The 25,427-nt window shown below is 32.8% G+C and overlaps 1 protein-coding gene across 1 annotated transcript; it reads left to right on the top strand.

Annotated features, from left to right (window-relative positions):
• The first annotated feature begins 5,088 nt into the window (after positions 1-5,088).
• On the top strand, positions 5,089-25,427 carry LOC130641120 (arf-GAP with coiled-coil, ANK repeat and PH domain-containing protein 2-like). Its single transcript, XM_057447789.1, has 30 exons — positions 5,089-5,217; positions 6,487-6,544; positions 7,508-7,566; positions 8,433-8,547; positions 9,019-9,077; positions 9,161-9,223; positions 9,656-9,713; positions 9,968-10,033; positions 10,455-10,499; positions 10,664-10,759; positions 11,217-11,291; positions 11,802-11,851; positions 11,926-11,988; positions 12,552-12,606; positions 12,795-12,892; positions 12,995-13,055; positions 13,820-13,858; positions 13,951-13,997; positions 14,578-14,639; positions 14,767-14,830; positions 15,142-15,211; positions 16,428-16,519; positions 17,209-17,539; positions 18,237-18,297; positions 19,008-19,075; positions 21,482-21,591; positions 22,860-22,920; positions 23,131-23,180; positions 23,916-23,971; positions 25,087-25,427. The coding sequence occupies exons 1-30, from the start codon at positions 5,165-5,167 to the stop codon at positions 25,179-25,181; spliced, it is 2,280 nt and encodes a 759-aa protein (XP_057303772.1). The 5' UTR covers positions 5,089-5,164; the 3' UTR covers positions 25,182-25,427.

Consider the following 25,427-nt stretch of genomic DNA (forward strand, 5'->3'; position numbering starts at 1 on the left):
AATATTGAAAAATTCCTTACCGTATCGTCAAATTCGTTCCAAATGTCGATGTTTCTTTCCACAAGTAGTCACAAAGGTTACTTCTATACTAGATTCACCCAACTTGAACTTGTTAATGCTAACAGCAGACTTAATACTTAGGGTCTTAGGTTATTTGGTTACATATCGACTCTTAAATGCTAATTGTTATTACGGTCATTATGGTCATGTTTCTCAATTTTCAGGCACCTTATGGACCATAACATGGATTACTCCGTAACGCGGTTGTGTTAAAATGTGCGACTTGCTTCTTTTGAACGCTAATCACCTAACCTAGGCATCTTTAAAAGTAGCACTTACGCAGCCTACCGACTGCGGCGAATTGGCGGGTTGATGCTGTTTGCCAACCTGGCAGAAAATATGCCATTTTTTCCTGCAAGACATTCACTTCAGCGTCAGAAAATATTCTAATTTTTCACATGATCAACTAGACATTTTGGACCGTGTTTAGGTAATGAAAAAATCGCCTTTGTTTCATTAATTTTGTGCACGATTGTAGATCCCAGGCACAACTTGGCATCAACCAGGAACTGTTTTTCTTTATTTTTTGTGTTTGTCTTGCCACAAAGGAGAGGTAATCAGTTAAATTTCTTTTATAGAAATAGCGTATTGCTATGTGTAAAGGTAATTGAGAAATGCATGTTCACAAAAGTGGTAGCTAACACCAAAATTTGGGGAAACTATGTTTGAAAGAGGGAGTGATTTGGGGATGTTAGCATTTATAGAATGAGTAAAAACAATGTGTTTTGTTTATATTTCTAGATATAGGAAAAGTAAAAATAACGCCAAAATGTTTTTCAAGCCACAGATTATTGATGCTCCTATTGTTGTCAGCAACTGAAAAAGTTAGTGAAGGTTTCGGGCAAAATGTAAATAACTATTGAAAAATATTATGAGTCATTATACAGGAGCTTTCTCTTGTTAAAATGTACTAAGATGTGTTGTATTGAGCCAGTGTAACATTTCTATCACCGTACATTGAAGTATTTTTATTGAAGTACAGTTTAATCTGCCTGAGGATCACTTATCATTGGTAGCAAATAAATTCCTACGCACTGACCATTTCAGAAAATATAATGAAGAAGAACATTAGAGTGTTTTAAAAATTCATATTTTCATCCCTATTGTCAATTGTTGTTTAAATTTGTACATATATTTCTTAGCACTATTCGGCTCATTACTATCTATTTTGCGGTTAATTCAATCTACGCAACTCCTTTCCCAGAACCTCATTTCGCCTTTTTGATATCAGGGGTGACACGATAAAAAGGCCATATTCCGACCGCTTAGTACATCTAGAAATCTTAGTGTAGACCTCTGCGACATGTCGACAGTTTTTGTATATTTACTATCCATATAAAACTTCTAGTTTTACAAAATAAACTACAATATTGGTTACATATTTTAGCTAACTAAATTAGTTTCGTATAATCCACCTAGTAGCTATCTACAACTCTGCTCAAAACTGTTTTAGAGTCACTCTCCTTTCCTTACTAGTTGTTGCTTGAAAAACTTTTCACAGCCGGTTGGTGTGGGTTAAATATGTTCTTCCTTAATCCTTCCTCTATTACTGTACCGTAATATACACCATCTACGAGATGTACGAGATAGGTAAGTGTTTTCCATGGTGGGTAACTATTCATTTACTCTGAAGGGTATTTTGATAGTAAGGAAGTTTTTCTTTTCGGGATTTTGGCTAGGTTACCGCGCATGACTACTTGCACGGATGGTGTAGAAAGTTATTACATCGCGTTCTAAGTTGATATAGCTTTTCAGCACTAGAAATATTATCTGCATACGCAAAGTGTGCTTTCCATCGTTATTGTCTCATATGAAAGTCAGTAGTAACGTAATCCCGATTGAGTATGCGGACATAAGTGAGAGGGCCACCTTGTGTTTTTCCTCAGAAAAATAACTCTTATTTTTACCAAACTGCTAGAACTGAACCCGGGAATTTGAAGTGATGGGACATAACTTTTCTGTATAACAAATTAAAAGTGTTCGAGAAGTCAACACGTAACAGGGCGTTCTTATGAAAATGTTCACTGAATGATGTATATAACCTAAATGCTGAAAGATTAAAAGGGACTCGCCTATTTTAAAAAGTGGCAATAAAACAGTGTTGATTTCGGCAGCTCTTTTTCATGAAAACTGCAGCCGTCGATCTCTCCAGCCTCGTTTTCAAGGCTCTTCTACGTCTATATTGTTTTGACAGGAAGCCTCCCTCTCTTAGAATGTCAGAGGCGTGGAAAAGAGTTGGTGACAAGGTTCCGATGTCTCTGATGTTATTCTTATGAAACGTAACCAACAATTTTTTTTTGTACTATGCTCTTTGACTTTAAAGAAGTTTTTGATATTCTAAATCATAAAAATTTCTTTAAAAACTAAGGTTATGGCATTACAGCTGACACGTTTGACTTGCTCAAGTACTAAAGAGTTAAATATAGTTGAAACTTTAACGACACAGTATTATATCTGCTTCATGAAGATGCTTTCGTGCTACCACAGGGCTGTTTATTGTTCCCGCCTTCTTTTTTTTATATTAGCCGCTCGAAATTGTCATCAATTCAAATTATCAACACTTATTTGCAAAAATAAATAAATAAATATTTTAACTCAAATAAACTTGAATACCCTTGTCTCGCAGGTCGAGTCGGAAATTTTAGAATCCGGCATTTGGCTTAATAATAACAAAGTGATTGTTAATACGGACAAACTGAAACTTTCTTTTGGCCTGTAAAAACCGTTCATAACAAAAAACAGTAGTTTTTTGCATCCGTATTCCTCTGAAGAGGAAAGTAAAAGTTTAAAGTTTGATCAAATACACATTAGGAGGAGCACATAAGTGACATAAAACAGAAAAATCCTCATTAAATAGTCGAAGAATTTGTAGTGCACTACTACTGCATCTTGCCTAACACCTCACACCAAAAATCTATTAATTAATGCACTTGTCATGCTTTATTTTGACTCCTGCTTCGCGGCAAGGGCTTGTTCTACCCAATGTCGATTGGGAAAATATGTAAGATAATTAAATTGTGCCTGTTCCCTTTCTTAGGAAAGTGAAGGTATTATTTGAGCAGTTTACTAATTAAAAACGATTCTGTGTTAGTTTTTAAAGCCATAGTTTTTTAAAGCCAGGAATCACATTGCTTCTGTTTACATGCAGTCAAAATTTCTCTACCAACAAATTGCCACAGCCACCAAACTGGAGAGGCTCCTTAAAAAAGTAGGTTCACATTTCCCTTGGTCGCACAGAGTTTAGCAAAATATTTAGGGCTGCGAAGATGTAGAATATTAATCTTCAAGACCAAACGACCTATTGTGGAAGTCTGCTTCTTTTTTTTAAGACTTCCATCTCTAATTTATTTGACAAATTCTGAGGAAGATCCCTTTCTAACTTTTGTTTTTGAATTTTACAAATTTTAAAAAAAATTACTAAGTTTGATTAAGCTGAAGCAGTCTAAGATTTAACATTTTTTGTTCCTTTTTTGTTATAATATGTTACGCAGACTTTTAATTTCCCTAGAATAAAAATGCCTTACATTGTGTTTGAACTAAAACCTCAAAACGACAAGTACTAATGGTACTGATTTTAAATCCTGACTTTTTTTATAAAATGAACTAGACTACACTTTTCTACATTGTTAAATGTACCTAAAAGGTATATTTTTGAAAGTACGAGAATTTGATATTTTATAATTTAGAACCACCTTAATCAAAAAACTTCCCATGTGTTTCTGTTTATTTATCGTCACCGTAAATAATTTATTTATTTCTTAAAAGTAACGACCTTAAGAATGCCCCACTTTGTTTTAGACGGCGCGATGGTATTTATCTACCTACGCAGGACGCACGGCAAAAATTCTGGAACGGAATGGAATAACGGAAGCCGGACAATTTTGCTTGACTTTGTGTGAGACACTCTTCCCTACTTATTTCTAACTTTGTACGAAATAGCCCTACGTTGTATGTTTTAACCGAATAGATTTAGTTAACACGAGATAGTTTTCAACATCGCTTGGAGTAGGTCATGAGAGCGAAGCAATGTGATTTGATTTTCTCTCTTCCCACTTCCTGAAGCTGTTTGATTTACGATTGCCCTTTCCTTTTTTCCCTATAACCTTACCCTCCTTGTTGGAGCTTTTATTCGCCATCTTGTAATTTTGTAGTTTATCAGTCAACTAGCTACGCACTTTTTTATCGGAGCTGACAGCTGACACCTGAGTCACAAAACAAACATAAAGAGCGACAGACTGGCGTCTAAGTAATAAGGTTGAAATGCTGAAAGTTTGTTGTAGCTACACATTGAACAGTCCAACATTGAACAAAACCAGTAGGTACCTCAGTAGAGAGTTAGCTAGCTGGGTAGCTAGAACTGTTTTAATTCACTGTTCAGAGACATTTTTAGCTACATGTTTTTGTCTTTATTCCATTGAATAAGTTTTCGTACTAAAATATATATTACTAGTCAGTGGCCCTTGGAAAAGGGTTCGCCCGTTCTTTTTATACAACATTGTGCGCGTCTCGGCTACTCGCGGTACTATTTTGCATGGGTATTATAAAATAGATTATCTTCTACTTCACCAGCTATTATTAGCATTACTATGTGGTACAATATTTTGTCATCCTAGCTATAGTTTTACAATTTCACCTTACCTTTGATACATTTGATAATATTTCAGCTCATCTAAGTTTTGTCTTCTTTGAGGACGCAGTAAGGGTTCATCAGAAACATGAATTAAGAACTTGTCAAGATGATTTTGAAAACATAAACTGGTACTTCAGAGGGGTCCTGCTGTCTCGGGAAAGCACTGTATAACCTTGACCAATATGACTTAAACTCCCACACATTTTAGTTTTGAGGGATGTGGGTATATATGTTTGTTACGACTGAAGTTAACCCAACAAAAATAAGTCCCATTCACGTCATTATGCATGGGGGTGCTAAAATGATTAGGGCGAACTAAGGTGACGTTTTCAGTAAAATTCCCTTTTTCGTGCTGATAATTCCCAATTAATGTATGTACTTTGCCTGAATCTATTTAGCATGGTCTAAATTTTATTTCAGGCAATGATATATTAATGATATTTATGTTTGGGAAGATTTTAATTCGTCACAATAATGAAAATGTGGTTAGATTTTGCTGAGTGCCTGAAGGACTCTCCAAAATTCAGGTCAGTATATATTTAGGCTTTTTTGTAAAAGTTTGTCTTTATTAGAAATCCTTAAAGTATGTTCATTGTGCTTATATTAGAGCATGCCTAAATTTGCATGTACACAGTGTTTTAAAAAATTATATATTTCATAAAGGGTAACCTTTCTCGGGAAGAGACTTTTGTGGTAATTTCAGGCCATTTCGTGAGAGGCGTGCGATCGCACGCGCACGCCCCCACACACGTGCAGATTTGTTTAGGCGTGCGATTCATCGCACGCGCAAAACGTTGCTGTAATTAAAAATTATTGTATTTTTAACAAAGAAAATTTATTAAATAAACCTTAAAAATAAACGATCATTCTTTTACTGAACCCTAAAAATAAACGATCATTCTTTTACTGAACTCACAATAGATCGCATGTGAGCAGTCTTTACCAAATGTTGATAATGTGAATTTAATTGCTACCATTTACCAGCTACCAGGCTATATTAAGGCTTTGCGAGTTTCATTTTAATGATTTTATAAATGATTTTGTAAGGTCGCCTTTTGGAGAATTTAAAAGAAATTCAGCATTATTTAAGTTGAAATAACTAAAAGATAATATAATTAATAAGAAAAAAACTTCTTTAATAACGAAATATTCTTTTAGATAATAATTTTTATGATTCATCGAACATAAGGTTTATTAAATATTATTATTAGCGACTTTCCGTAATTTAATATAAATATCTGTTTGCCCCACAAGTAATAACAAAGTTTAATTAACGAGTCTGCTTACGACTTCTTCGTATTTGGGTTGAAATTCCTTGTCGTACATTGTTGGAACTTGCACTTTGTATGTTCCTTACTCCAAAACAGCAGCCCCTGTGCGGTGTACAGGGGTAAAGGAAATGTTTTTGTAAAAAAATCTTTTTTTGATCGCACGCGCAGAATTTTTGAGGCGTGTGATCTACCGCAGGCCTGCCTAAAATCTTACGAAATGGCTTGTAATTTAATCTTAATTTCTATATAATTATTTTGCAAAAATACTCAAGTTTCTCAACTGTGAAAATGCCTTCCTTTAAAGTAAGAAATAAGCATGTGAAAATTTAAAAGAAAAAATTACAACACATTGTAAACTTTTAGTCAAAATATTAGGCTAATAATTTACTATTAAACCTCGTCAAATCCACAAAAGTTTATTCTAAGGAAAATTTCTCAAAATTGATTTTGATGTCGAAAAGGTTTCTTTCTGCAAAAGTTTTAATGATTTTGGAATGATTCCTTTTGTGGTTGCTATGTTTTTAGAAGCACATTAGAAGACCATGAACACTCCATTACAGAACTGGAAAACCATCTTGAAAAGGTATATTATTTATTGAAATGTGAGATTATTACAACAGTCTTAAAAGCTGGTGGGCAATTCCATTGTGACGGACGTACAACTCAGAGAACTAAAAGGGCTGTAAGGATCAACTAACATAAACTTGCGATATGTTCTACCGTTTTCTAATAAGTACTAAGTGGATAGATGTTCAAGAGGAACATAGTTGTTTTTTAAAGCTCCCATGTGGTTTCAATTTTTGACTAAATTGCTCTGACAGACCTATTTAGAAAATCTAAAAAATATAAACCAGCCTTGATGGTCTATTTTTAAAGAATAGGAATTATTTTTGAGAATTATAGGATTGCATAGTCAAAAAAGAGTTAGGTTTACTTAAAGTGACAATTGCATGCTGAGGTTGACTTTTTCTTGGAATCACCCTTGTGTCGTTCTAGGGTAGCTAAACCTTGAAAATGCTTTTCAGGAATATTCACTAGTTTTACACCCTTGTTTATTTGTACGTATTTATTAATTCACCTCCCCCTCAAGTCAGCATTTTAGGCATTTAAGCATTAGAAACAAAGAAAAAGCCTTTTTAATTTTAAATAAAATACCAGAAGCTTAATCATTGTGAAAATCAGAGGGATGTAAAACGATTTTCTTTAAAAACTATATATTCATCTACACATTCCAGTAGACATCATCAGAATTTTTTAAAGAAAATCGTTTTGCATCCCTCTAATTTTCACAATGATTAAGCTTCTGGTTATTTTATTTATAATCAAGTTGTATGCCCGAAATGATATTTTCCTTTTTAATTATGTACCTCGTGCTTGGGAAAGGAATTTAATTTACATTTGGATTGGTCAACCCACTCACTATTTAAGTTCAAAATTGGAGAAGACATTAATGAAAAAAATACTTTGTAAAAAATAAGTTGATTTATTATATCACTTTTTATCAGCTAATTGTTTGCATGTCTTTCTATTTTTTTTCTACATTTAGCTTGTAAAGATCTCTACGCAAGTGGTGGATGCAGGAAAGCACTACAGTCATGCTATGGGGTAAATTTCCTGTATATATTATGTGTCATAAAGTCTATTATTTTCACTTTCACAAGGGAGCTTTCACTAGATAGAGGGAACATCAGGAAAGCAAGATTGTTTTTAAAACACACCAAAAAAAAGGATTTCCACCTAATGTATACACTTATTGTTCCATTCTTTATTTCCTTTACTTTTAAGATTTTTGTTTTGTATATATATACATAAATATCACATAGTTGAGACATTAAGGATGTCACACAGGATAATTTTATAATCAATAATTGGCCCTCTAAATGAGGATAATTATTAGTATCCCGTGACACCGCATTCTAGCATCTGTTTTATTATATTTCTTAGATTAGAATGCCTATACTGACTTTGTAACAACAGACTTTTATAGAGTTAAATAGTATTTTATTTTGTGTATTTTTGTGCAGGTTGAAACAGTTGCATTATTTTTGTGTTAAAATCATTAAATTGAATATTAACACATTAAGTATATATTTTGTTTTAATTTAAAAATTGCATGGATTTGTAAAAAGTACCTCATTGCTTTCATAATTTAGAATTCTGCAATAAAAAGCAATCCATTTTTTCATTGTTCATCTATCTAAGCATTATGATGTATTTATTGTCATTTGTTATCATGGAATGCAGAGATTATCCAAAAAGACGAAAAATGTTGCATGTTTTTATTTACTGATTGCAACACTTGATAATAAACTATTTTTATAATGACCATGATTACAAAAAATATATTGGTGATAGAAAACCATTGCAAAATTTTTATATAGAACAAGTTATCGTACATTTCTGCCTGTGTTGAGCTTTAATGTTTTTATATTCAACTTAATAATTTAAGCACTTCTGATCTTATTTTTTAGGTCACTTATTAACAGTTTTGATAGCTTGGCGACATTGTTTTACGAGGATACATTTGTGTCTACAGCTTTGAAAAAATTAAATACTGTACTTGGCGAATTGCAGACATTTTTAATAGTATGTGCTTGTTTATTTATACATGTGGCAAAAGAAAGTATGAGTAACTGAATTTTTTGTAAACAATTCTGTTATATATATGTAAAAAAAATTGCAATTACTTACTAGAGTTCTAAGGGCTTTATTTGCAGGTAATACCAAATTTCTAAATTAATTTTACCTATTTTCCATTGCATTCCTTTTATGCAGACAGTTTTGTTTTACTAAACTACAAGAGTTCAACGTCTGGTGCATTGTTTTTTTGTTTATAAATGCTAAGTGCTGACATGAATTACAAATCTTACATATATGTAGACCTGAGTGTTTTTGCCTTTGCAATTTCTGTCTCTGGTTATATTCCTGTGTATACTTTGAATATAAATTTGTTTTTAATCAATGTTTATTTGAACTAAAAAATCCACATAAAATTTGTAATTTTTGAAGGCCTGCACTATTATTATTTTATGTTTGTATGTTATAATTCTGTTTTAGGTCTTCTTGGAACAAACCCAAAAATCCATTACTATTAGTTTAAATCATTTTATTAAGGAGTAAGAACATTTATTTTTCATTGAACTGAACCGTGTGCTAATAGTCTAAATCTTATTAAAAACTTTTTATTTTATATTTTAAGGGATATAAAGAAAGTTCGAGAAACAAAAAAGGTTTTCGACAAAATTAGTGACGATTTGGATAGGTTAGTAAATATCAATTGAAATTCAGTTGTTTTTTAGAAACTACAATTTTTACATACAATTGCAATGAGATCTTGGTAACGTGTTTATGCTTATGTTGACAATCCAACAACTTGTGCTTCATGAAATTGGGACTCGGCAGCAAAAAATTTAAAAAATGTTTATACATCTATAATGAGAGTTGGGAACAAAGTTAGTAGTTGTAAAAAGAAGTTTGAAAACGAATACTAAAAACAACTGCTTTAAACAGTTAGGTAAAAATTGGAATTTTGCAGGCAAAATATTTATAATTTTGTAGGTTAACTAAATAACAGACTATATAGAAAACTATGTACTTATGACCAATATGTATTACTCAGTATTATTTTCATGTTTGATGACAATACCTTAACTGTAGTTGTCACCTGTAGTTTTTTGTCATTTTCTATTTTTAGTGCATGTATTCGAAACAGCCAGTTATTGAAGACATGCAAAGCATCTGATGCTGAAGAGGCAAGCCTTTTTTTCTCGTTAAACAAAAAATTGCAGTCTAAAATGATTGCTAGTATGTCTTCTTTGGTTTTGAAAAACTAGCTAGTAGTGCCAGGCTAAAATGATACTTAAAGAACAGAACCGTAAGGAACTTTGTAGTAAAATACTTGATTCTCCTTCTGCTCCCTTCATTTTCTGTGCTATTTTTATTTGTTTTTTTAGTTTTTTAACCCTTCTAATACATATGCATTTATTTTGTCTTATTGTCTTTATAGGCGGAAAATGTTTTGACGGCTACTCAGTCATGCTTTCATCATACAGCATTAGATTATACATATTTAGTAAGTTTCTTTCATGCTTTCACAATGTTTTTGTTTATGAAATATATATTTTTTTCGATTTAATAGGTTTTACCTGAACATTTAAAGGTTGTTTATTATATTATTATTGTATGTTTTGGTTGGTACACAAATTTGAATTTGGGTTTGACAAGCAAGTTGAGATTTATGTACTTTGTAGGACAACACAATAGGTTTTTCTTCCAGTGTAGTATTATATAAATCCCCCTTAAACGTTTAGCAACAAGCTTCCAAAGAAGATAATAATAAATAATGTTTCTATCTGGGAAACCAACATGCTTGTATTCCGGTGCAATATATTATTGTTTAAAAATGTTTACGTTATAACATTTGAACTATATTGACACCTGGGTGAACTTCACATGGAAAGTAGTAGTGTTTTATATTTTACTGTTTTATTCAGATAAATAGCTTACAGTCAAAGAGAAGATTTCACATATTAAGTCAGGTAAACAAAACTATATATTCACGTAATCAGCTGTTGCTCACTGTAAAAACAGACAGAGGAATAAACTTATTTAGAATAACGTATATGCTATGTAAAAATATGTATGTAGCCACTAATTTACCCATCTTATGTATGAAATAATTCTTTCTTTGGTTCTCTTTTAGACCGTCATGTTTGTAAATGGTCACTTTACGTACCATAAACAAGGATATGAGGCACTTACAAAATTTGAAACATACCAAAAACAACTTTCTACACAGGTGTGTAGCTTAGAAAAATTTTCATGTGTCTTGCGTTCATGGTTATTTAGGTGCAGGCATGGGCAGAATATATATAACAGACTGTCATCATCCAGGAAAACCAGTGAAACACGAAACGTACACTGTAATTCTTGCAACTTAATTTTGAATAGTGAAGAGATTTGCTGCAAAATATATTTTAATTCCTGTCATATTTTTTATTCCTGAAAAAAAACTAAAAATTAAGTTAATTGGCCAATAATTTCCTATATGTGGTGTTGTTTTTTTTTGTTGCCAAACAGGTCTTTTAAAATGCTATCTAGTTGACTGACTTTCATTTGAATTTGGCTGGAGACTTCTACTGAATTTACATCATTTAGAGCTGTTTGAAAAAGCTTACTTCTGCTATAACAATTGTCACCTTAATAACACCGATTGCTTAATGTAATGTTGTTGTTATTTTTTCTACTAACTTTAGTTAGAAGAATTGCAAGCTGAATATTTATCAGATCATAAAGAGATGGATGAAAGACACACGTTAGTCCATACAAAAGTAGGTTCTGTACCGTGTAAAGACACACGTTAGTCCATACAAAAGTAGGTTCTGTACCGTGTAAAGACACACATTAGTCCATACAAAAGTAGGTTCTGTACCGTGTAAAGACACACGTTAGTCCATACAAAGGAAGGTTCTGTACCGTGTATTTTGCGAAATCTAGAAAAGTCCATAAATTTATAAAGAGCAAACTTTAAAATCTGATGGAATGGATTTTTTTTTGTAAAAAATGGCTGTTACAAGTAAATCCAATAAATTTCTTCATGAAATGGTAATACTCTTGGCTAAAGAAAAATTGTTCACGCTATTTAAAAGTTAGGGTAAAGACGAGATAAATGACATTTGTTACCCCAAAATTTTGTGGCCTGTGTTAAAAGCTGCTTTCTTTCGGGTTGTCAGTTCTAAATTCAAAGAGCTTTTCTCATTTCATTGTTAGACTCAAGAAAGTAATGTGTAAATATTAATTTTCATTGCATAAAATTCAAGTAATAACTCTTTTTTTCTTAGAATTTAGAATTTGAAAATATTTTAAACCAAAGCCTTCCCACAAAAAGAAAGTAAGTTTAATTTTTGTTTGTTCCTTGTGTGATTTCTGCCTTGTTCTACCATTAAAAATCTTACCTTTTTCTAGCATTATAATTATGGAAGGATATTTATTCAAGCGAGCTAGTAACGCATTTAAAACATGGAACAGGTATGTATCAACCTGCAGATCATAAATCTTTCTGTTTAGAAAATGTTGGAGAACAAAATTTTACAGAACTTATTGTTTCAAATTTAAACGAAAATCCAAAAACACACTTGAGGCTAGCCATTCGCAAAATTAAATCCTGCAAAAGTAAAAGCTAGTTGCATTTTTTAAAATTATATCTATTCCAAATTCCAACTGGGGAAAAGATTAGTAAAAAAGGAAGAAGTAGGAGAATTCAAAGGGGAGCCATTAACATATCACGCTTTTGATATTTTTAATGATGATCTGTAACCTTTTGTATAAAGAATTACAAAATATTGTAATAGCAAAAATTAGTTCTGCAACTTTCCCCTATGAAGACTGATTCACAAAAATTAATTCTGGAATTTACAACTTTTTTGAGGCGTCAATGACAAAAAAAATTTTTGCATTATTTTCTTATCTGATTAAGTATGCAATGTGTTATGAAATTTATTTTACCTTTATTTTGTGTGTATCGTGCAAGTCGGTATGATAACCATGTTGTGTGAAAATGCCACAGCATGTACTGATACCTAAATTTTTAGGCGATGGTTTGTGATACAAAACAACAAATTATATTACACTAGAAGGTCAAAATCAGTAGGTCGATTATTTATTATTTGTTTTTACTGATTGCAACCAAAATGCTGGCATAATTGCTATGACTTGCGTATTTTTCACTTGTACTTGTGTATCATTGATCTATAATAACAGTGTAAAACTTGTTGTATTTTCCTGCAAATGCTTTGTTTTTATCAATATTGTAACATTTCTGAAATCAACTGTAGGAAGGTATAACAGAAATGGTTGATCTGAGATTATCTACTGTCAAACATGCCCAGGATATGGATAGACGATTTACATTTTCTGTGGTTTGTCCAACAAAGTACGTATTATTTTGATGCACCAGAAGCGTGAAGATTTTTCAGACATCTGTGTGTATCCAACACATTTTGTTTTTTGTGATGCAACCTATGACTTGATTTAGATGCTGGTATTTGCAAGCTGATAATGAACGTTTAAAAGAAAAATGGATGTCTGTCATGCAGGTTAGAATTATGTGATTTCTTTTTACAAAACGAATAAAAGTATTTTATACAGACATTGCAGTTAAAGTTAGGTATGAAAGCTTGTGTCACTAAATTTTGTGCGAATTCACTTTTTACACACCAAAAGGTGTGCTTTAAAAATTGTTTCACTTATTACACTTAAACCTGTGTGTATGGGTGAAATTTTTTTATTTTTGTAAGCCTTGTAGGTCAAATTGTGTGATGCTAATAAATTCTCATATTTTTTTCATGTTGAATAATAATACTTGGTACTTTCCATCTTGTGGCCCTTTCTTGAATTTTATTTAAGTGATTGTATCCCATATTAAACATTGCTTTTCCAAACCTTTTTGTGATGGCGAAATTAACTTTTTCGAAAAGTATTTGTGTGTAAAATCTTAATCAACAAGGACGTATGAAGATTAAAAAAAATGCAATGTGAATTCGAACATAAAAGTGTTACCAGTTCTTTTAAGCTATGTTGACAAACAACAATTACGTATATTAACAAAGCAGACAAACCAATAACATACCACATTGCAAATTTTTTGCCAATGTAATAAAATTTTTGAATTAGATGAAAAGGCTGCTTTAGCCTGATGATGTGATAGAGGGGAATGTTAGACGAACAATAATTATTAAAAAGTTTAACTTTTGTTTGTCCCACTACTGTTTTTCTGCTGTGTAATTTCTATAGCAGCGCCTTCTTTACTCTACACCATGACTCTGATGTACACTCTTCCTATTAACTTTTTTCTTTGTAGATGGCTATTGCAAGAGCTTTAAACGATCCCGATCAAGGTGTAAGTGAAATCTATTCCATATTATTTGTTATTACTATTGTTTTGCTTTTGCTCTAGTAATCAATTCACCATTTTTGTCATTTTTGTATTAGGGCGATTTTTCTTCAGAGGACACATTAGAAAAACTTCATCCACAATAGTAAGTATCTTAAACTTTCCTCTTTGGGATTGAAAATTAATTTTTTTTGTGGATTTATACCTTCTCTTTGCTGTTGCATAAAGCTTGCTTAGTATGACTTGGTATGCCACACCAGAGAAAGTAATGGAAATTAATGTAATTCACAATCTTAAAGAAAAAAAACAGGAAAAAGTCAGGAAAAGTTGCTAAATTTCCGAAAAATCGGGTAAAAGTTTACAATACTAATACAAAGAAAGTCATCTTTAAGTTGTTTAGTCATTTCTCGTTTCTTGCTGCAGGGTTAATTAAAAAAATTGATGAGCACCATGGTGCAGGTAAATACTTAGGAAATTCACTGCCAGATTCCCAGACGGTGAAGTTTGTCTTGCAGCTTCTGCCCCATCTTTATTAATTTGCTGTAATTTTTATCTGAAGCGTGCTTTTATCAATGTCTGTTGCTGCAAGCTACAATTTTTCTTTGAATCGCTCTCTCTTTCATTTAACTAAACTTGCAACTTTTTTTGAAGTGACTTCAGTGGTGTGCTTTCCACATCGAAGTAATTGCAAAATATGTTGTTGGTTTAACTATTCTTTTGTTTAGCCTTTTAACACAGATTCGTGATTTGTCAGGAAATGATACATGTGCTGATTGTTCTCTTCCAAGTAAGTACAGCTAATAGCTGGTTTTCGTATATGTGACAAATTAGACAATTATTTTGCAGTGTTAGGCTGACTTGCAAATCATGTTACAACATGTCATAGGCTTGTATTAATTTTATTTTTGCTTTAGATCCAAAATGGGCAAGCATCAATTTAGGGATAGTTGTCTGTATTGAATGTTCTGGAATTCATAGGTAAAAACGTCTTTATATTTTTCACAAGGGGGTAAGTGAAGGTAACGTACGCAATAGAAACTTGCTATTTTCTGCCACTTGTTAGTCACTCAATAACGGCAACAGTAAAAATTTAATTCTTAATATTTATTGTACATGTAAATGCCTTTTTAAGTTTGGCTGCTTTGGCTTGCATGAACAATTGCTTCACTGTGAACCCTCCATATTTCGGCTTGTCTGCTAAGTGTTTTCTCTAAAGTATGAGTACAAAAATAAGTATTAATGGGAAAGGTGTATTAATCCTTTTCTTCTTTTTGTTACACAATACATAGGTCTCTTGGTGTTCATATTTCAAAAGTGAGATCAATAACGCTTGATGATTGGGATCCAGAATCAATAAAAGTAAGAAATTTGTTACAGACATTTTTTTAATAATATGGCGAAAGGACTACAATTATGGATAAATATATTAAAAAAACAAGGCTAATTTTAAATTGAGCCGCCACCAGTGATCACATTGGCTGTTTCTATATCAATGTTCACAGTAAACTTAGGACTTTGGATCTTAGGTTATTTAGTTAAATCTATGCTCCTGAAACATGCTAATTGTTGCTAACGTTCGCACGAACGATTACCCCCAAATTTTGTAGGCCGCGACGTAGATTATTTCTTGGTCAGGGCGTGCTAACAAATGCTACTAGTAAATTTGACACGCTCTCTACTTAGCCTATGGGTGCGCAGAAGTAACGACTTTGCAGCCTACTATCTGCGAGTAGCAACTATTTCACGATTTTGTTTGTGTTTAAAAAACGAGGAAAATACGCCTGAAAAAACTTCAGAATGTCATTAAGTTTAGCCATGATTGTATTTCCGAAGTCATGTGACGTTCACAGCAATGTCAGTTCGAAATGTTTCGTAATGGGTGTCTTACCTAAATTAAGCTTGTTTAAGAAAAATAATCTGTCTAATTAGGTGTGTGTTTTAAATCCAGGATAAGTCTGCATGTTTTGCTAGCAATTTCCTTTACCTTAAATAGATATTATTGTCTGATAGTTATTAACAGCTAACAGTTATCATTAAACTCTGTAAGGTTTCCATTATATTCTATTCTGATAGATCTGATTTTTCACAGTCCAGTTCTTTATTTATCATTTTCTGCTGATGTCAATCCAAAAACATTATTTGGTCACTGCATGCGTGCACGTCTGCTTTTAATAATTTATGCAAGCGTATGCAAATTTCGAATAACTGATTTGGCCAAAGTTTTTGCTATGTTATGTCAATAAAGTAGATCTTTCCGTATTTTACATATGGAAATGAAGCAAACAAATGTGTTAAAAGCCTTTTAAATTCTTACTTTCTTTTATCTGCCTCGCTTTCAAAGAGAGGTTAAAAGCAACAATATTAACCAACGGTTGCAACAAGCTATTTAATCCTAGTTGCTTCCAATTTTTTTAGACATTATCATTTTCAAGTGAGGATTGTAAACATTCTATTCATTATGTCAAAATTAAGCAGTTACACTTGCAATCCTCATCAATTTGACAAAGCTTTAAAAATTACCCAAATTTATGCTATGCACTAAGATGCAAAAAAAAACATTCGAATTTTTTTTTAGCTTTTAGTTGAACTTGGAAATGATGTTGTTAATAATGTGTACGAAGCAGAAGTAGACGCATCTTTGAAAAAACCAACTCCTTCTAGTTCAAGGTTTGTGGCTTTGTAATTATAAGAAGTATATTCTCCTACAGTAGCGAAAATCAACTTTGAATTTAGAAACACTACGTAGTTTTATTTACGAAAATCAACCAAACATCAGTCCTATAAAAAAAGACACTTAGATAAATACTGTGTGCACCGAATTTTGGTATGTGAAGTCTGGACTTGTATATACTTAAAGAGAGCCCGAAATCCCAAGTTATAGAGTCGTCAGCAAAAAATTAAGAGGCCTAGGCCGAGCAAACAAATTTCATTTTAGCAAAAAAGTTTATGTTAATCGATTTAATTTTAAAATATCTATACATCTAAAATTACTGATGACAGGAAATGTTAAAATTTACTCTTACTTAAATATGAAATCATAATTTATGCGCCATAATTAAAAGTTGGTAGAGCAGTTTTTTTCTATATTAAGAAAGAAATCGACAAAACCTAAGATATATCGAAAATATATTCCTTTCCCAAATTTTTCCCTCGTAATGTTTTCCTGAAATCTGAAATTCTTTAAAATGTGAATATGTTAATATGCCTTTATGATTCTCCTGAAAACAATTGATTGGGTATATTGCTCGAAATTAGGCTAACATAAAATATGACTACTTCACTTCCGCCACTTTTATTTTGCAAGGTTAATAAATTACAGTTTCGCGTTTGTAAACGAAATGACGTGCTGTGTTTAGACAAGAAAAGGAGGCTTGGATTCAAGCAAAGTATGTTGACAAAAAATTTGTTACCAAAGTCAAATCAACCAATGGTAACCTGAAAAGTCGATTGAAACGAGGAAATATCATCAAACGCGGTAGCGATGGTCGATTAAGAGCGTACACGATCGATAAAATTAACGTGTTAGAAGGTAGTCCTAAAAACGAAAGGAGAGTGGATGATAGCCCTAAAGTGGACAGATCCGCATCTCTGAAAGAACTTCTGCATAATACATCCTCTGGTGATTCCTTTTGTACTGGGACAGATTCAGAAGATGATCATGACGTCACAAGTCTACATCCTAATATGGTAATAGATTTGTTTATCGCGCCTGCGTTTTAAGATAGTGCTGAGGTGCTGTGTTCCCATTATTTGTATGACTTGTTTTTTTGAGATTTATTGCAAAGAACATTCGTTGCAAAAAAGCCAATGACAACTTTAAAAATTGGACAATGACAACCAAGAATCCCTTGCATATCTCCTCAACGGGGAGGACTACAGGCATAAAATTTTGCATGCACATAGCCCTTGAATAAAATTAATGCTAAAAATTTTGATGATGTCATCATTGCCTTTTTTGTTTGTTCGTTTGTCCACCTATTCTAACCTCAACAATTTATAGGTCGTTTGAAGACAAAAATGTTAATAAAATAATAATCAACATAGAATTAATGCAAAAATCATAATATTTATATAAGAAAAAATTGAATTAAGAATCTTGATCTTTCTGGACCATTATAACCCCGAAAAATTCCCTGTTGCCATAACAACTATAAGAAAACCCTTTCAGAATTTTATTTTTTTGCAAGATATTCTGTGGTAGGTGTGTACAAAAAGTGACCAAGTTGCAAAACCACCTTTTTGTTTAAACTTAGTAGGTGTGGCTACATGGAAGGCATAAAATTTTAGTGGGTGCGGCTACATGGAAGGTGGTGTGGCTTCCAGAACTAATCTAGACAGCTTCTGTCTTTATGTTTGTGTAACCTGCGTTTTAAAATATTTTTAGTTACTGTATCAAGCATCAAGAAGTAAGAACATTTCCATGATGTTACTTGCAGTTGCCAATGGTAAGTGTCTACAATCGTAGCGAATATTAGCGAAACCAAGGACAGTTTTTTTTTTAAAAGGGTGAAATGGTCAAAATTTTGTCAGATCGTAGTTGCGTTCTGCAGCAATCTGCACGACGAAATAATCCACATCGGAGCCATAAAGGTCTCGAAATTCGCGGGAAAAATGGTTGTGCTGACGTCAGCAACAATTAGCACATTTCAAGTGTTGCAGATTTAACCAAGTAACGTAAGATGTGAAGTCCTAGGTCTGCTGTGAATATTGACCAGTGAACTTTTCGATTTCGAAATGCGCGACCTTAATAAAGAAACAATTAACGCAATCACTTGTGACGTCATTATATCTTGGCCATGATAGATTTTAGTACTTGCAGTTCCGAGTGGCTAGATTTTACTAGACTAACCGTATATATTATTGGCATATAATATATGACATATTCTGGCATCAGCAAAAAAGCTTTTAAGATAATTGCAAACGTGTTTTTTTATTTTTGAATTTATAGTAAATCGGACTTTTATTTCGGTACATAATCATCAAACTAAATCTTTCTGTTAGCTACGTTCTTATCTATATAGATAAAAACTAGTTCAATTTCTTTAGCTCTGAAATTTTATTTCCTAGCCCAAGGAGGAAGAAGGAATTCTATATTCTTGTTGAATAGCCACTAATTTTATTTTCTTGTTTCACAGTGGTTTGATATTTTTTTTAGGTGCTGATGTGAATTGGAGAAATTATGAGAGTGAGGAAAGAACTGCTCTCCACGAAACTGTCATTTCGGTGAGTATGAACTGACTGTTTAGTTTAATTTCGGTGAGTATAAACTGACCTTTAATGTAAATTCGGTGCGTATAAACTGAGCTTTGGTGTAATTTCGGTGCGTATAAACTGACCTTTAGTGTAATTTTGATGCGTATAAACTGACCTTTAGTGTAATTTCGGTGCGCATAAACTGACCTTTAGTGTAATTTCGGTGCGCATAAACTGACCTTTAATGTAATCTTGGTGCGTATAAACTGACCTTTAGTGTAATTTCGATGCGTATAAACTGACCTTCAGTGTAATTTCGATGCGTATAAACTGACCTTTAGTGTAATTTCGGTGCGCATAAACTGACCTTTAATGTAATCTTGGTGCGTATAAACTGACCTTTAGTGTAATTTCGATGCGTATAAACTGACCTTTAGTGTAATTTCGGTGCGTATAAACTGACCTTTAGTGTAATTTCGGTGCGTATAAACTGACCTTTAGTGTAATTTCGATGCGTATAAACTGACCTTTAGTGTAATTTCGATGCGTATAAACTGACCTTTAGTGTAATTTCGATGCGTATAAACTGACCTTTAGTGTAATTTCGATGCGTATAAACTGACCTTTAGTGTAATTTCGATGCGTATAAACTGACCTTTAGTGTAATTTCGATGCGTATAAACTGACCTTTAGTGTAATTTCGGTGCGTATAAACTGACCTTTAGTGTAATTTCGATGCGTATAAACTGACCTTTAGTGTAATTTCGATGCGTATAAACTGACCTTTAGTGTAATTTCGGTGCGTATAAACTGACCTTTAGTGTAATTTCGATGCGTATAAACTGACCTTTAGTGTAATTTCGATGCGTATAAACTGACCTTTAGTGTAATTTCGATGCGTATAAACTGACCTTTAGTGTAATTTCGATGCGTATAAACTGACCTTTAGTGTAATTTCGATGCGTATAAACTGGTCTTTAGTGTAATTTCGATGCGTATAAACTGACCTTTAGTGTAATTTCGGTGCGTATAAACTGACCTTTAGTGTAATTTCGATGCGTATAAACTGACCTTTAGTGTAATTTCGATGCGTATAAACTGACCTTTAGTGTAATTTCGATGCGTATAAACTGACCTTTAGTGTAATTTCGATGCGTTTAAACTGACCTTTAGTGTAATTTCGGTGCGTATAAACTGACCTTCAGTGTAATTTCGATGCGTATAAACTGACCTTTAGTGTAATTTCGATGCGTATAAACTGACCTTTAGTGTAATTTCGGTGCGTATAAACTGACCTTTAGTGTAATTTCGATGCGTATAAACTGACCTTTAGTGTAATTTCGATGCGTATAAACTGACCTTTAGTGTAATTTCGGTGCGTATAAACTGACCTTTAGTGTAATTTCGATGCGTATAAACTGACCTTTAGTGTAATTTCGGTGCGTATAAACTGACCTTTAGTGTAATTTCGATGCGTATAAACTGACCTTCAGTGTAATTTCGATGCGTATAAACTGACCTTTAGTGTAATTTCGATGCGTATAAACTGACCTTTAGTGTAATTTCGATGCGTATAAACTGACCTTTAGTGTAATTTCGATGCGTAAAACTGACCTTTAGTGTAATTTCGATGCGTATAAACTGACCTTTAGTGTAATTTCGGTGCGTATAAACTGACCTTTAGTGTAATTTCGGTGCGTATAAACTGACCTTTAGTGTAATTTCGATGCGTATAACTGACCTTTAGTGTAATTTCGATGCGTATAAACTGACCTTTAGTGTAATTTCGGTGCGTATAAACTGACCTTTAATGTAATTTCGGTGCGTATAAACTGACCTTTAGTGTAATTTCGGTGCGTATAAACTGACCTTTAGTGTAATTTCGATGCGTATAAACTGACCTTTAGTGTAATTTCGATGCGTATAAACTGACCTTTAGTGTAATTTCGGTGCGTATAAACTGACCTTTAGTGTAATTTCGGTGCGTATAAACTGACCTTTAGTGTAATTTCGGTGCGTATAAACTGACCTTTAGAGTAATTTCGATGCGCATAAACTGACCTTTAGTGTAATTTCGGCGCGTATAAACTGACCTTTAGTGTAATTTCGGTGCGCATAAACTGACCTTTAGCCCATTACATCTTCACGAATTTGCAATGATAATCTCACAAATTAGTATTAAAAGACACCAAAAGACCTTCAATACCGGATTTTTGCGAAATTAAGTATCTCAACTTTTGAGATGTTGACACTGTGTTGCTAGCTTCATCAGCCTTCGTTTGCTGATTAAAGTTGACCGCCGATTAAGTAACATCCGGTATACCAGGAAGTTCTTGGTGACTAATCACAGGTAAAGAACTGTATTAATCCATACTGTCAGATATTTTTCGTAACAATCTTGCCGTCGAAAGTTAAATCTGCAATTTATTGTCATAGGGTTCAGTGACGGCTAGCGAGTTTCTGTTGCAAAATGCTGCGCAGGTCAACATCACAGACAAGCAAGGTCGAAGTGGGCTGCATTACGCTGCCATGCATGGTAGCACTGGGTAAGACAGTTTCGACATAGTGTATTTAATTTATGGAGATAATATATTTTAATTTGCGGAGATAATGAATTCAACTTTATAGAGATAATATATTTGGCTCTTTCTCCCAAATTTTGTTTGCACAGTTATTTTAAATTTTGTTTGCTCTTTACTCAGCATTTATTACTCTCATGACATTTCCCAGAGTTTTATGTAGCAATTATTTAAGTCGAGAAGAGAGTAGAACAACTTTTTTCAAGGTTAGTAATTACAATAGTGATTAAACACTGTCCAGAGTGGGGAACAAGCTATCCTTGGCTCAGTTTTGTTAAAAATGATAAATTTTCAGCTAATTGTAAAATTTGTGTTAAAGCATTTAAAATTACCAACAGTGGGCTATCTCAAGTAAAATCAATTGAAAAGTGTCATGCATCTGGGTCAAGAAAAGATCATATCAACTAGTGGGGATTTACAAGTAGTTGATAAAAACCAGAAACAAATTTTAGAGGCAAACTCGTAGACTTGATTGATTTAGCCCATTGTTTGAACCTTGGTGGTAACAGTATAAACTGTCAAAGCAAATTCAAAGCACTTTTTATGTGTTTACCTAGTTTTCCAAGGGTTATCCAGTTTTTGTAGGAGATTCGTCAAATCTGTGAGAAATAAGAAGGACCATTGAACCATATGGTTATCAAAATTAGGCATTGGTATAAAATTGGCATGAAATCAGCTAAATTTTTATAACAAGCTAGTCGTTAGCTCGTGGAAAATCCACGGGTTCGCCCGTTCTTTTTATACCGCATTGCGTGCTTCTCGCTATTGCGCAGCTAAGCTACAATTTTGCGTGACAGACAGACAGACGTATACGGGTATTATAATATAGATGGCATGAAATTGAAGTAAAGGATAAAAGCATAAAAGTCGGGTGTAGATTGGCAATAAATCATAAATATAATCTGTGTTTTTGTCCTGGGACCTCTGTTAACTATTCAGAGATAATGTATTTAACTTCATGGAAAAATTTTATTTGACTTCGTAAAGGTGATACATTTGACATTGCAGATATAATGACTTTGACTTTGTATAGATAATAAGCTTAACTTGACGGAGATATGAATGTAACTTTGTAGAGATATAAGTTTAACCTTTTTGAGATGTATTTATCTTTGTAATCTTTGTAAGAGATAATGTATTAAATATTGCGGTGGAGATAATTTCTCATATCCTAACTTTCATTCATTTTCAGTGGTTGAAATGACTTTTTTTGATTTGTTTGTTGTTTTTTTTAGTCACACTTGCTTATTTTTAAAACGCGATGCCGATCAAAAGGCTTTAGACAAAAATGAACAAGTAAGAATATTTTAAGATTTAGAAAATTGTTAATAATATTTTCATGACTTTATGCTTTCATTTTTCTCTGTTTTGATCTACTTAAGACCCATGTTCATAATTCGCTTAACTCTGTGCGTTGTGTAATTTATGCTTATACTTTTATAATTAACCAAAAGTTGTTGATAAGTTGATTAGTTCAGGATAACTCGAGATCTTCTTCTGTTCTAGGACCCGCTGATGATTGCTTTAAAAAACGAGAACGCAGACATAGTAACATTGTAAGATTATGTTTTTACTTCGCCTTTTGTTTGTGGTAAAATTTTAAAAAATATTTAGAACAACATGAGTTACTTTATTTCTTCCTTCTCCTGTATACACTTTTTAAAGGTAATGGAGTTAGATAGAGCTGAGGCCTGAGATTTGGGTAAACTCTAAACAACTGGTCAGGCTAAAAATTGAAGGTAAAAGTAGATATATGAGAAAATCTAGAAAACAATGAAAAGTAGATGTTGGTGTGTACGCTTGATAAATGATCGTACTTTTCATTCGAATAAATAAGAACATTATTTATCAAGCTGGAATTTTATGAAATTTCACTTTTGCTTGCCAACTTTTTAGCAACTTGAGACTAAAATCAAAATTTTGCCATCACTAACTTATACCTTAGGAAATTAATTATTTAGGCTTAATTTTCGCGAGTCAAAAAATGTATTTTGCGGTAAATTTTTTTGACAAATTTCAGAAATTTTGACATTTCGGTTGCTGAACCTTAATGAAATTATTGCGAAGCATTAAATGCACTACGAGCATCACCCCTTGGAATCTCTAAATTTTCGCAAATTGTGACTGTCAAAGAGAAATTTCTGAAAGTTCTTTAATTGATTGCTTGGGCATTAAGTTTCGAAAAATAGACAAAAAAAAATGCTAAATTTGCGTAAAAGTTTAGCTTTTGATATATTTACACAACTTTTTCTTCAGACTACTGTTTTTTTAAGACTACTATTTTCCTTTAGACTTCGTTTGGCTCGTCTTCATGAGGAAATAAAAGAAACTGATATCACAATGGGAGGTGAGTTACAAATTTTAAGATAACATGAAAATATAGAGTTCGTTTAGATGTTTACAACACTCCGGGCTTTTGTACAACACTGCTATGCACCAAAGGAGATGTAATTCATAAATGTAGAGTGCATAGTAAAGTATTATTTGTTTATAAGGGTGGATTTTCACGAAGCAAATTGAACGGTAAATTCGACGGCGAATTGTATCTGAGCATGCGCAGTTTTGTTTATTTTGATTTTGCATCGAAATATTCGCTTCGCTGAAAAGTAGAAACAGTTCCTACTTTTTCGCGGTTAAATGTTTCGCTGCCAGTTTTTGACCAATCAGAACGCGGTTAACTAATGTAAACAATGACTTTGGCGCCTAATTTATTTTGTCGTGAAAATTAAAAAGCGAATTCGCCGTTCAATTCGCTTCGTGAAAATCCCCCTTAAGAATCTATTGACACTTTTTGTTAGTTTCTTTGTTTGTTAATTCGAAATGTTTTTTAAAAGCGGAATATTCTGTGTTTATCTACAACTTGTACGGTTTCACTGCGTTTTTAAGCTTAATTTAAAAATATGTCTTCATTGAATATTCTGTGTTTATCTACAATTCTGAACGTCATATATTGCAAAAGAGCGGCAAATTTCAATGTTCGTACCAATTGCAAAAGCTACTATAATCGACCCAAGTTCTGCTGTTGTTGTCAAACGGACTTAGGTTATTCGGCTAGATGCAATATCTTAACAAGCGATGCTCATTTTAGCCGACGTCAGCATACCTTGATTTCTAATTTTATTTCAGACATCAGGGTGCTGTCATGTAACTTGCACAAACTGGTACTAACGTATTTTCAGCGTTATTTAAACATTTTAAAAAATATAGCCATTTGAAAAATGTGTCCAGAATAATAAGGCATGTCCTTCAGGACTTCTGTTATTTAAGACTTGTCGTACACACTTTTTTTAACACGCAAGAAAACAAAAATCCACTTTTTATTTACACTAAATAAAGTCCACCCCTCCCCTTCACCACCCAAAAACTAAATCTTAAAATAGGTTTCTTATAAAATGTAGCTTACTGGAAAATCTTTTGCCGATGTATACGTTCTGTTTCATTTTCTGTGCGATTTATTTATAGGAGATGAAACTGTGACAAACGTGTTTCGTGACTTCTCTAACATGGCATCACAGCAACCAGAACGATTAACACGTGACCGGCATACGAACGTATAATAGTTTTTTTTAAAAAAAGAAATTTCTGAAAAAGGTTTAATTAGGAACTTTTTCTAACCTGCAGTTGATACTAACGTGTAGTATACTATAGTGGTTGATTTCGCCTTATACACAAAGGTTTGTTTACTGTTTTTTTTATTTACCATTGTTGATCCTCTTACCAAGGAAATCAATTCCCAAAATCTCTAAATCTATTTTTTTATTATTATTATACAGAATTGTCGGTCTTCTCAGCGAAAGTTTTTT

The sequence above is a fragment of the Hydractinia symbiolongicarpus genome, chromosome 1, assembly GCF_029227915.1.
Source record: "Hydractinia symbiolongicarpus strain clone_291-10 chromosome 1, HSymV2.1, whole genome shotgun sequence".
NCBI lineage: Eukaryota > Metazoa > Cnidaria > Hydrozoa > Anthoathecata > Hydractiniidae > Hydractinia > Hydractinia symbiolongicarpus.

Bases quoted from the DNA above. Each gene is read 5' to 3' on its own strand.
- LOC130641120 (XM_057447789.1), top strand. From the start codon at position 5,165: ATGAAAATGTGGTTAGATTTTGCTGAGTGCCTGAAGGACTCTCCAAAA. The intron at 13,056-13,819 runs GTTAGAATTATG...TTTTCTTTGTAG, and splicing joins AATGGATGTCTGTCATGCAG to ATGGCTATTGCAAGAGCTTT. The intron at 23,181-23,915 runs GTAAGATTATGT...ATTTTCCTTTAG, and splicing joins AACGCAGACATAGTAACATT to ACTTCGTTTGGCTCGTCTTC.